This window comes from Ipomoea nil, unplaced genomic scaffold (assembly GCF_001879475.1).
Source record: "Ipomoea nil cultivar Tokyo-kokei standard unplaced genomic scaffold, Asagao_1.1 scaffold1617, whole genome shotgun sequence".
Taxonomy (NCBI): domain Eukaryota; kingdom Viridiplantae; phylum Streptophyta; class Magnoliopsida; order Solanales; family Convolvulaceae; genus Ipomoea; species Ipomoea nil.
Window position 1 is genome coordinate 435,237 of NW_017618045.1, and position 13,452 is coordinate 448,688.

Sequence of the window (13,452 nt, forward strand, 5' to 3'; positions counted from 1 at the left end):
TGACTCCAGACTCCACCCTGCTGGCTTGATTATCTGAATGATCAGCTGCTTCATCAAAATCTTGAGAAATTACATACATTTGACATAAAATGAAAGATATGTTCACAAAAATTTAGCATCTTTCGACTCACATATAATATAATAATTAGGCACATAAATCTATATGCAGCACTATTTTTAGCATATATAACCAATATATATAGCATCTATGGTTTAAGGATCAATGTTTTCATGTTTAAAAGGTGTATCAATGTATACCATTTTAATTAGCGAAACACTTCCACACTTAGCTTTTAGATATTTTAGTTTGGAGTATAACCATTCCAAAGTTCAAATAAAATTTTGTCTAGCGTTTTATATATGTATGTGAGACTTGATTAAGAATGTATGTGAAGAAAATAATCGTCCCAGACAAAAATTGTTGGATAGTTATGCTGTGGGCTCGTGCCCAGCGTGCTTCATGCGCACGGATAATGGTGCCGTCAGGCACCGTTATCTTCCTTTTTTTTTTTTTTTTTTTAAAAAAAATTTAATTTCAGATCGCTTCGTTATAGGAGTATATATTCACAGCTTTGTGTTCATAATTTCATAATTGTACATTCATAATTCCATAACTGTACATTCATAATTCTATAACTGTACATTCATAATTCCGTAACTGTACATTCATAATTCAATAACTGTAAATTCATAATTTTCGAAGCTCTATGTTCATAATTGTAAGTTCATAATGTCAGAGTTCTATGTTCATAATTTCATAACTGTACATTCATAATTCCATAACTGTACATTCATAATTTCATAACAGTACATTCATAATTCCATAACTGTACATTCATAATTCCATACTGTATATTCATAATTCCATACCGAACATTCATAATTTTCGAAGCTCTATGTTCATAATTGTAAGTTCATAATTCCATAACTATACATTCATAATTCTATAACTGTACATTCATAATGTCATAACTGTATATTCATAATTTCATAACGAATATGCCGTTAACGGCGTTTCGAACATTTTTTTTTTTTAATTAAAACAGTGAAAACGACGCCGTTTTAGCGCCGTGCGCACGTGCGCATAGCATAATTTGCCAAAATTGTTGGGCAAATCAAAACTCATCAACATTGTGCCCATAGTTTCTTTAAGTTTAATTCTTTTTTTTTTTTTGCTATTTCATTTTGTTGAATTGTGTAAGGAGTATAGCTTTCATGAATTATACCTTTAATTTCACAAATATTTTTATGTGAATTTGTTTTAGATCTTTTATCACAGTCAGACCTAAGTCTTTTGATTTGATTTTACGACTTAATTGATTTTCTATATTATTTTTTAAATAAGGAACTTTTATTACGTTCCACTTCATCTTTAAACCTTGAGAGAGATTTCACTAAACCATGAAAAGCGATTTATAAAGGTGATGTACCATTGTTTTCCACCTCTCTACTTTTGTATTCTTAAAATTTCCTAAGTAAATGTTATTTTAATCTAAATAACTTAATTAACATTTCTCAAAAAGACATTTTAATTACTATTTTAAGCGATTTTCGAACATATTTAACTTCTACACATATTTCACATTCGTTTAAACCACATTCTTTTAGACTAAGCACGAAATCCATGTATTTTAATTGTTTTAGTGAATTGAAACACACGTGCCCTATTCTATTATGCCACAAATTTATTCTCAATAAAATAAATAAAATTACGAGTTTTATTCATGTTTTTCATTCAACAAAAATAGTATCAAGGATAAACAAACCATTATTCAAATAATCACTCCCAACAAAATCCTCATTTTGGATTAGAATAAGTTTGTTAGGTCCAAAAATTAATTTTATCCTAGCTAGCTCATAAGTCATAATATTATGTAAAACCTTCTAAATAACACATTATTCAAAGTTAGAGTTATGTGAGGTTAACTTTAAAAAACGAATTTTTCTTTTTTTTCAAACACCCTCGGAACGGTTGGAGTTCCTCTAATGTCTTATATATCATGTTACGTATTTGTGCTTGAGTCGCATGCGATAGTTGAACCTATGACTTAGGCAACTTCTTAATAAGAATATTTGTTTGGAAGACATGATAAATCATACCTTTGACAAGCAAGCACATATATCACTAAATTTTCAAATTTATGGATTTAATTTATGATTGGCTTTGTATCAACTACACTAAGTCAAGCTAATTACCTGCGGCATATTTGTGCTTTCTTGCATTATCAAGTCCATATTTCTTTTGTAGAGTTAATTTCCCAAATAGTTTTGGCATATGTAATAAAAACATATAAATCAAGTAATTTATGGACCATGCTACTAAGAAGAATCCTCTAGTAATGTTATTATCTTTTTCGTATTTCCTAGTATACTCTTTTATAATAGGGTTTCATTTATCATCTTTAAGAGCAAGAGTTGATTATAGCACATTTAGTGGGGTCTTGTTAGTAAAATACTAGTGCGGGCAAACTACTAAAACAATTAGGCAAACCGCAACAAGTTAGAGTTGACAGTGTAAATACTATTGGGTGTACGTATATCGATCCGGGTAATACGGTCGTCCTTATAGTTGCGTATTAGTTCGTTGGTTTGTTAATGTAAGGGATTGAGCTCGGGATTAAGTGACAGTGAGTCAAAACTTAAAAGGTCCCGAGCATATAATAATTGCGTAGAGTCAACCAAAAGTCCTTCCCTCTCGTAGTTAATGCGGTATTTATATATAGGAGAGTTAGGGAACACGTGTCGGAAGCTCGGCATGTGCGACATGTGCTACCCATGCACATACAGGGCAGGTCAGAGGCTTCGCTAATTCCTCCACGTGTATCAAGGTTCTTGATGCCCTCGTTCCTCCGTAAATCGAGTTTGACTAAAGAAATGAGGCTCAAGGCTCTAAGTGGAGAAAGTCGATGGATTCCTCCTGACCTAAAATGATCGGAGCGATCCCAAGGCGGGAAACTGCTGCTTCTAACTAAGCCCCCGCTCGATCCTCTACGCAAGGTCGGATCGGTTAGCTCCAAGGTCGGCAAATGCTCAGGAACAATTCCTCTCAACGCCCCGCCCGTATACTGAGCAGGTATGCGATGCTTACAAGTACCAAGTTGGATAATATTCCCTATCAAGAGTATATATGAAAGAATTACATGGACTTTAGTTCAAGTTTTTTTAATTTAATACTATTTTTTTTCCAGTTCTTCCTTTTTGTCTTTTTAGATAATTTTTTAACTTTTGCTTGGTTGTTTGATTTAAAAGTAGAAAAGTGAAAAGTAAAATTAAAAAACAATAATAATATCTCATTTATTTTCTAAAAAACTGTCAAACATAACTAATATATCTATTTTGAAACAGGAGAGTACTAAAGAAAATAAAGTAACATTCTGTATATCATGACACATCTAATTAGATGTGACATAACAATTGAATGTTTGCAATAATACAATACAACATTCAAACTTCAAAGGATAACACAATGAGATTATATTCAAATTTAGAGTAACAAATTACAATTAATTTTTTTTAATTACGATTAATTCTATGTTTTATTTTATTTGTGGGACGGGGAAATCCCAACAAGAACACTCAGCTACTACTTCGCCGTCGAGGAGCCCCCATGGAGTCGTCATCTCGTCGACAAGCAACGCAACAATCTCAGCCTTTGGACTAGCCAAAAGACACAGGCCCCGGTCACCCTTGAGAAGAGCCAAATACCCAGTTCCTGTGAATACAATGTGCTTGCTTGTCTCAAGAAAAAAAATCCATTTTTTAAAAAAAACTTCAAATTATATTTCTTTAAATAGTGAACAAAGCAATTTTTTAAAGGAAAATGTTATATTCCCCTTCAAAATTTTTCAGCGCACTACAAGTCAATTATGTAAAAGTATACCCAAAATAAAAACAAAAACATATTTCTTCCAAATAAATAAATAAATGAAGCTTTAATGCCCGTAGCATTATCCTATATGGCATTGATTGTGATGGCAAAGACCTATTTATTGTAGTAAAATTATTCATACAAAATTGGATTTATTGTTGCACATACAAGCTGGTTATACCTCCAAGAGCTGCAAATGTTACAAGGTTACCTACATGGTAGATTGAGGTTGTCGTGATAAAATACACCTTTAAACTTCAACCAAAAACAAACAAAGATAGATATATAGAGTAAAAGACTCTTCCGATCTTCTCCAAGTCTTGCCGCAAGAAGTGGAATCAAAACTGCATGCATGCCACCCATAATACAACTCCAGAGACAGTAGTATTTAGGGTTAGTTTTGCTTAACATTATATCTCCATCTCACGACCCTACTCCGGTAACTTCAAACGACTGAAGAGCACAAGAAAGCTGTGCTCCGGAATGACATAGAGAAACCCAAGGTCTGCACCTTTGATATGTGGCCCGACACCCTATGCCAAGTTTAATAATTGCGGTTCATTTAACATGCAACTTCAATAACACCAAAATCATATTCTAGGTTCTTAGATTACCTTGCCATTGAGTTGCAGCAACTCGCCCTCAACCCACTTGGGATTTTTGAACCCATATTCTGCTATTCTCCCTTGACCTTTGTAGCTTGCAACCTACAAATTCAAAGGCAAAAGGACACACTTGAAATATGTAAGGCAATTCAAAACTGTGGCCCTGTTTGGTAAAATAGTTAGTCTATCAGTAAATTTTGGCTTATTTGACCACTATTAGCTATTTGACTTGGTTAAACAATCAATATGAGTGTTTGATTAATTAGCTTTTTGTAACAATTTTTTGCTCCAAAATGCTAAAATTAAAAAAGTTAATCAGAGTAGCTTTTTCGATTAGCTTTTTGAGAAAGTCATTTGTATGTAATCAGCTAACAGCTAACAGATAATTTACCAAACACTTTTCTACAATCAGCTAATGTTATCAACTAGTTAAACCCACTAACCAAATCAACTAACAACCATTTACCAAACACCCCTAGTATATTTTCAATGCCTATTGTCCATCGACTTCTACAGCCAGGTATAGCTAAACAACTTCTACAAATTCATTTGTCAGTTGGCTCCAAACAGAAGTTCTATTTTGTGGAAGTTATGCAAACATTCAATTCATTGACCTTTCCTAGTACACACACGCAACCCTTTGTTGACCCAATGGAACCTTAAGAATGAAACTCAAACATACACTACACTGACTTAACAAGTCTCTAAGAAATTCAGATGTTGCAGTATCAGTCTTGTTTCAGAATTATTATAACAAGCGCAAAGAATTTAGTTTAACTCTCCAAAGATGCAGCTCTGAGATTTGAAGGATTCAGTCTAGTACTGTAATGTAATATTCACAGCTTTAAGAAATGCACTTCCTTTCTCCACAAATAGGACTTGGGAGAACCCGACAAATTTAAAAGAATAAAAGAATAGAGGTCAAATAGGCCCATCTACCCATAGCGAAAATCTAATTGGGCCACCAAATTGAAAACATGTAATTGTACCACTTTAGTGCTAAAATTCATACTATTGAGATAATTAGCAGGCTACTTTTTTGGTCATTGCCAATAAGTCATACATGGATTTTTTTTTCCTACGTGGTGCTGATGTGACACTTATGTAGATTAAAAGTAATAATAAAATGATCTTTTTTAATACTACTCTATACTACTATTCTTCATCTTTGGCAGCTGTTGACCACCTCCATCCCGTGCTCTATGTACAGATCTGTATGAAGCTTTGTCTCAAATATGAAACGGAGCCAAAGAGCTCCCTACATGTCAGATTTGAGACAAGAGAGCTTTTTCTTAGGTATAAGATGAATAAGTGCATCTTAGACAAAGCTCTCTTTTAGTGGGTGATGAAGGTGAGGGAGCCTTTGTGGCCCAAAATTCAAGCAGCGATGGAACTTTGAAAGGCAGACACCAGCTCTTCTTCTCCACATCTTAAATAATCGGCTACGATTTTTCACTAAAAAATTATGATCACCAAACCACCGATAGTTACTAGGGTTGACCACCTAATTAGCTTGATTGCACAATTTTGGAGTGTTAAATGGTTCAATTGCAGACGGTTTAAATTTCATGGCCAAACATCATTTTCGCTACAAGTAGAGGGGTGGGGTGTATTTGACCCTAATCCAAAACCATAAAAGCCACCAAAGGAAGGCTTTTTATCCTTTCATCCACTCTTGCTTACTAATCTAGTTTGTACAGTTATTTCTTAAGAGTTGAAGAGAGAAGGATCTTATCTAAGGGATAGCAGCACACTGCAAAACCACACACAGACATAAACAGTAACCTTCGATATACTAAACAAGCACAGGAAAGATTAGATTAGAGTGAAAAGTATTTACCACTCCCAGCTCATCTGGATACATCCCTTTGTTAGTAAATCGATTTCCTTTTCCGATTTTAGCACGGAATGTCACCTGATAAACCAAATTCCTTTATTATCATTCAGTAGACAAACATGAAACATTCACCACAAACTACAATTTTAGTGAACCTGGCCAGCTGGAACGTTCATATCGCCTGTCAGTTTTACTGCTTCGACATACTCAAAGAACTCCATACCAGAGGATTTCTCTTCATCGCGAACATTCCAGTTCCCATATTTACGCTTTAATTGCACAACCTCAGTACCATAAGGTCCAAATGCACCTACATATAGGCCTAAACCAACCAAGAAACAAGTTAAATCCTCAATAAATTTCAAAAGTAATTAACAGCAAAGCTTTTGATAGTAAGAGTTGTGTGCAAATTTGTAAATATAAGTGTATGAGTTAAGGCATATGGTCTGTCTTTATGTGTGTACACATGAATGAAGGAATCGAGGAAAGAGAATGCTGACCATCAAAAGGATCTAAATCACTGCCAGAAGTGGTAATCCTGGTAAAATTTGTGTATTCAGATAATTTATCCCGCTTCTTCGCCTGACTAACAACAAGCTTTAGTATTTCTCTCACATTTTTTGAGATCTGCAAATGTTGTAGCTTAGAAAAATTAATAAATAGGCAAAGGTCATGCTTGGATACAAATTACAAACTATTTCTTTTGTTTGATTTGCTTCATATAAAAGTCATATTATTTTTATAGGTGCAATCTAATCATTATTATTATCCAATCATTCCCTTTAAACCAGGTACAAGGTCCAAAGAGTAAGAGTGCCAAAAAAAAAAAAAAAAAAAAAAAAAAAAAAAAAAACAAATCCCTATCCTCCCACCTCTTCTCTTATATTTTGCATTAAATCTTAAAGCCATATTTATAAACAGTGGCAAGAAAAATTTAGGGACTGGATACATAACCTTTGAGGAAACTTTATCAGAACTTAGAAAAACCTTAGCCACATCAGGAGGCATAAGTTCTGAAACACTTTGGGCTGCTATAGCTGCCACACCAACTGCAGATTCAGAATTTTCTACGCTATCGTGATCTTGATATGTCTTTGGAAGGTGAAACACAAAAGAATCCTTTGCCAAATCCTTAATTTCCGCCTGTATGCGAATAAATTCATCTTTTGTTGGATTATCTTCTTTATTATGTAAAACCCCGCCAACAAAAAGTTTCATATCTTGACTCTTTTCATCTTCAGCTGTGCTGCTCTCTCCTCCCACAGAAATTTGATCATGATGGTTGTCGTCAAGATCACTAGTTTCAGCACCTTCATCCTCACTGTATTCACCGGAAATAGTACCATCATTGTCTTCTTTACTGTTTTCACTGTCATCATCCACTACTTGCCTCACAGAATCACCATCCTCTATTACTTCTTCGGAAACATTAAGTTTCATAACTTTCACTTTCAAATCAGGGATTTTATCTTTAAGAAAATTTATCACACTTTTTATTCCCTCCTCGGCAGCTTCCTCAACATCCATGCTTTTACCTTTGCTTCTTTCTGTTTCATCTTCATTGACCTTAACATCAATCACAGATGCATTCTCAAGTTCAGCAGTCGAAGGTCTCACTGATTTTGAGTCAGATGAAGTTGAATTAGCTTTAGTTGGTTTGGTTCGTTTCAAGAATACCACCTGAAAAGAAGGTCAATGAGAAGCAGCAATAGAAAAACGGAAGGTGAATATCTCAACAGTGGTGTTGCTTTTACATCACCTGCATGTTGTAAGAATTGTTAGCTTCTTTGACAACATAAATCTCAAACAGTGGTGTTCCAGGAGAAGCATTGACCAACTGCCTGCAATTAACCAGCACTACGTCTGTTATTGTATTTCCAGAAATGACAAAAGATTATCACATGAGAAGAAAGATTACAGTCTCTATTTCGGTTCTCTCATTATTACCTTGGGGTATAAGTCCTGCCAATAAACCTGCCCATCCCAGGAGTTATACGTACTAATCTACCAAATAGATCACCAGAATCCTTTGAATAGCCAACCCACCAACCAACCTGCAGCAAGAATAAGGATTTAAGGCCAGAAGGGTGTTTCCATTTCTTTGTTTATTTTCAACTCACAAATGTATGGGAACCTAAGCTAGAGAGCTAATATTGCAAAAGCAAACAAGTAAGCTATTAAAGAAGACATCACTCCTGAAGTCCAAGGGACAATAATAACTTGGGTGCTTCTTTTTTGCCATATTTTTCTGGTAAAAAAATGATTTTCATTGAATTTGTTGATCAGCAACTCTAATTATGATATCAACTACTCTTTCAAATTTTGAAAACTTAATAAAAATAGAAGTTAGTACAATACATTATTAAAATTAGGATAACTCTTCGGTACAAGGGTAGCTCCACTGGTATGTACTACACTACTACTCATTAACTGTTGATCAATACCCGCATCTTTGTCATGTCCAAGTACCCATAGCCACTCTTCTAGCCATGTCCATGTATCCTTCCATTCATATTTTGACAAATTCAGCTTCTAGATTCATACCACACTTGAGAGTGTGTAACCTAGATTATGCTTTTATATACTTGATATATCCCATATTTTTATAACACTTCAATTTTGGTATGTCCTATTAACATTGTCTTCTTAGAAAATTTACTATTTTGTACTAACATTTTTCTATAATGCCCTTCTCATTTACAATTTACAGAAGACAAAGGACCAATGGCCTACTTTAGTGAGCATTGCACTCATACCATATACTACTCACAAAAAAATTGTTGTCCATAAAATTTTGTGCCAAAGCATAAGTTGGCAAAAATAATGAGACAGAGGGAGTAGTGCTGTCCCTATAAGATTCTGAAACTCTCATTGACCAATTTACCCACAAGATAATGCAAGAAAGGTTGTATATTTTAGAATACGGTGGTTATTATAGTAAAAAAAAAAAAAAAATTATCAAGTTACACACACACAAAAATTTATTGTCATAACACATATTAACATGATGTAGATTCAAATTTTGAATATAAAGCTTTAAGAGTATAGGGAATGGATCCCACTTGGAGACTAGCAGGGGCATAGAGAATGAAACTTTCGGGAAAACAAGTAGATTACCAGACCACTTCCAGTGCTTCGGCATAATCTTGAAGCATCATGGTAACGCTCTTCAACTATTGCATTCTGTATAGTAGCAGAAGGAAAACATATATCATTTCCAGTAATTATTCCCAAAGAATAATTATGCCCTTTTTACTAGAATATCTACCTTCAATTGCAACATAATTTCCGCAATAGTATCCTTCGAAGTTGCTTCTGCAATGGCTGTTTTCAACTTTGCAGCTTCCAGGAAGTCTTCATTTTCTACCGCATCTTCTAGTTGAAACTGTAACAAGCATCAGAATAATATCAAAAAGTTTCCATTTACATCTTCACTTGTTCAATTTCCAACTACTAATCAAGTTAAAGAAAGGAATTGCAAGGGTACGTTACCACTTTACGCCAAAAGATTGTAACCCAAAATTTTCTTCTTGCACATGAAAATTATTAAATGTAGTAACAGTCCAAATTCTAAACTAGAGGTTGCAACATGAAGCACTTTCTCCGACCATTATAGTGTAAAACTCTTGGTAGCACAAAGTGCATAATGACCTTAGTTCTTATGTTAACAAATAATGTACCTAATACTTGGTCAACTTTAAAAACTTTATCCCAATCCACTTGAAGAATCTTTTATTTTGAAGAGATTGGATCATAATTGTGTATATTTGAGATCCAAAGTCCAAGATTAGTTAGATAGTGGAAGTGTTATTTTGTGAGGATTGTGTGATATCTCCTGGGTTTAAGCTCAATGGGTCTTCTAAAACCATTGTACAAAAATGATAAAATGATATTTTTAGGGGCAAAAAAATTATTAAGTTACAGTGTGAAGTAAGGAAGTAAGAAGTTTCGGAAGAATATCTTCTGAAGTGAGACCATGTTTTTTCCCATTTCAGGGAGCTTCGAAATTTCCAAATAGTCAGAACAGAAGATGGACCTTGGAAAATGATCTTTCAACCCCTCTTTTTGAGCTTATGCTCTGTTTTCTGTCCTAAGGCATCCTTTAAAAATGAACTGTACAGAAGGTGGACTTTGAAGATGATGAACTGAACCCTCCTTCCAAGTTTTGCCGGGGATATTCTGAAAATATCCATTTAACTGCCCAACTTCCTCACTTAATGCAATCCAACAATACTACAATAGAAAATCTTTTAAGTATTAACTCTCTTTACTTCCTATCTGTAAAAGCCCTAACTTACCTAAATTTTTTCAACACAAAAACTACAATACATTGCAAATCAACATCAAGCTCCTGAGTTTTCACTTCCTTCCTACTGAAAATTTTCATTGAAGCTTCTCCCTAAAATTTCCATTCTCCTATTCAAGGTTCCAATAACAAACACTTTGCAATTTATATTCTTCAATCTTTTGTATCCTTCCTAACATTTAACACACTCAGTCTATAGACTGTCACAGTTAAGCCTAATAAGTTTAAAACTTCACCTTTGAGGGGAGAGGGGGCACTGTGGCCATGGTTTCAAAGATCTTTAACCATTGGGCCATCCAATTGAGGGGAAATCTTCTCAATCTTTGACTCTTTGATAGTTAAAATATTTTCCCCCCTAAAATAAAGTTAAAACTTCTATCCTTTGTTTTTCAATTTCTTGATAGGTGATAGTTTAAAAATTTTCGAATATTATGATGGCAAAGTACAGTTTATGCACTAACTTCCTTTATGTTGCTCTATTGTATTTCTACATCCCTACTCATCATGCATTCTGCAATCAGCAAGTGACCTCTAGAACAAATCTATCAACAACAACAACAACAACAACAACAAAAAAAAAAAAAAAAAAAAAAAAAGTTAATATGAACTACCTTCATTTGTCTTCTTCAATAATGTACTAAAATCATATCACCTACCCTCATTTTGATAGTTTCAATACTAGTAGCCTCAGAAAACCTTGAATGTTAAAAGTAGCAGCTTCTATCTATATTGCATTCATATCTTAAGACTAAATTTGATTGATTAAAGCCAATCAATAAACAAACAAATCACTAAAAATCCGAAAACACAAAAACAAAAAAATACTTGCATATAAACAACCTCATAAACTAACACTTCCAGAATTTCAGCAAACTCAATAACTTCACAACAGACCAAAATAGTTACAATAAACAGCGCTGATTAATGATTATGAAAGAAAATACTACAGGATAAATTACACACACACACACACACAAAAATCTACTTCAGTGTATTAAAAGATTGACCTTAAGAACAGAAGCATAGCTCTCAGCTTGTTCCATCTCAGAGAAATGCCGAGTCCATCGATTCCAGTCCCAATTGGAGGAATCAGAAGCACTAGTATTATCGGAAGAGCAGCTAGTGTTGCTGCCGGGGACAATAGCAGAAGGAGAGGCCGGACCGTCGTCTTTGCTACATCGACAGCGGAGCTTCGAGTAAAGGCGGTCTCTGAGGAACAACAATTTATTGTTTCCATTGGGAAAAAGAAGAATCGGATTTCGCCGCGGAAAAACACGATGATCGTGTGAAGATGAAGATGAGGGAAAGGATGATGATGACGAAGAAGACGAAGACAAGGAAGGCCTGGGTTGACTGTGTGGTGCGTGCCAGGCGTTGGCAACCGCCATATTATCTTCTGTTCTCTCCTCTTTTCCTTCGCTTTTCTCTCTCTGCTTCTCACTGTGAGAATTCGGCTTTTCGTCTCCTTCGGGTTCGGGCATCAGCTATCCACAAAATTTTTATTTTACTTTATTTATTATTATTTTATTATTTTATATTTTACTTTTTGTTTTTGTTTTTTTTGTTTTGTTTTGTTTTGTTTTTTTTTTTTTTTGGAAAATTGTAATTTATGCCCCTCACAAATATGTCAATTATCAATGTCACCCCTGAATTATTAGTAGTGTAAATGTTGCCCCTCAATTATCAAAACGTAATATATATTGCCCCTCCCCTAACGCAATCATGAGACTCCGTTATAAGTTAGGGTTTAATAAGGTTAATTTGGTAATTTCCTTTTCCACTTTCTTTCCCTTTTCTCCTCCTGCACGTTGACTGGAGAACTCCGCCTCCTACTATCACCATCCAAGCCATTACCAGTTTCTGCGCCACCACCGGACACCCAAGCCATTACCAGTTTCTGCACCACCACCGCTACTCCACCGCCAATCGCGCCACCAATATTAGTGCCCACGCTAACCCCAACTCCCGTAAAGCACCATAAAAAGAAGTGGAGACACAGGTACAAGCACCACCACACTCCGGCACCAACACCAGCCGTGAAAAGCCCGCCAGCACAACCAACAATACAATAATCTATGGACATAACACTTGTCCCTCCACATCTCTTAATATTAAGAAAAACAGTCAAATCCAAGAAAGTTTAACATGTAGAAATGCAGCGAACTGAGAAAAAGTTGAAGCCTACCTTCAGGGCAAGAGTATCCATGTCTGCTCTTAAAGCAACAAGGGGGGGAGGGGGGGAGGGGGGGGGGGGGTTCCCGAACCAACGAATCCAACAACCCCCGTTCCTGCAAATGGGTGCTTGTAAGGAATCCCCAATTCATCCAATTTTTTCCCTAATAAGCTTACTGTTGTCAAATTCCTCAAACTTCAACTCAGGATTTTCGTGTATCTTCCTCCTCGTCCCAACTATCTAATCGGAAACCTCGGTTTTCTTGGCAAAATTAAGGAAATATGGGGGATGGCTTCAGGTGTAAACGAAGAATCTGACAAAACTACGGGAGAAAAAAAAAAGAAGCAAAAATCAAGAGGGAGAAGCTCATGATTTCTATTGATTTGGGAAGAGATAAGATTAAGAAAAGTATGTAAAGGGGAGAAGTGCGATTGAGTGAGGGCAGTGAGTTACCATGCTTGAGAATGTGAGATGAGAAAGATGAATGAAACAATGTCAGCATTAAGAGGTCGTTCCGGTATCAAACGATGGAAGCTCGGCAGAGGGCGGCGACGTTGGAGGGTCAGAGGGGTTGAGATAATTCAGAGAGAGCGTTCTGATTTTCTATTTTCATTTTTATTTTTATTAATTTTTATAGTCAATAAAAAATAAGTGGGAATTGAA

At 35.1% G+C, this 13,452-nt stretch overlaps 1 protein-coding gene across 1 annotated transcript; it reads right to left on the minus strand.

Moving 5' to 3' along the window:
• Positions 1-3,957: 3,957 nt before the first annotated feature.
• Positions 3,958-12,103, minus strand: LOC109191167 (protein EXECUTER 2, chloroplastic-like). The gene is made up of 11 exons (XM_019341748.1): positions 11,624-12,103; positions 9,579-9,695; positions 9,428-9,493; positions 8,258-8,364; positions 8,070-8,151; positions 7,265-7,990; positions 6,811-6,937; positions 6,466-6,632; positions 6,314-6,388; positions 4,483-4,575; positions 3,958-4,401 (listed from the first exon to the last, which is right to left on the minus strand). Exons 1-11 carry the CDS (start codon positions 12,095-12,097, stop codon positions 4,300-4,302), a joined length of 2,136 nt encoding a protein of 711 aa, XP_019197293.1. The 5' UTR covers positions 12,098-12,103; the 3' UTR covers positions 3,958-4,299.
• Positions 12,104-13,452: the final 1,349 nt, after the last annotated feature.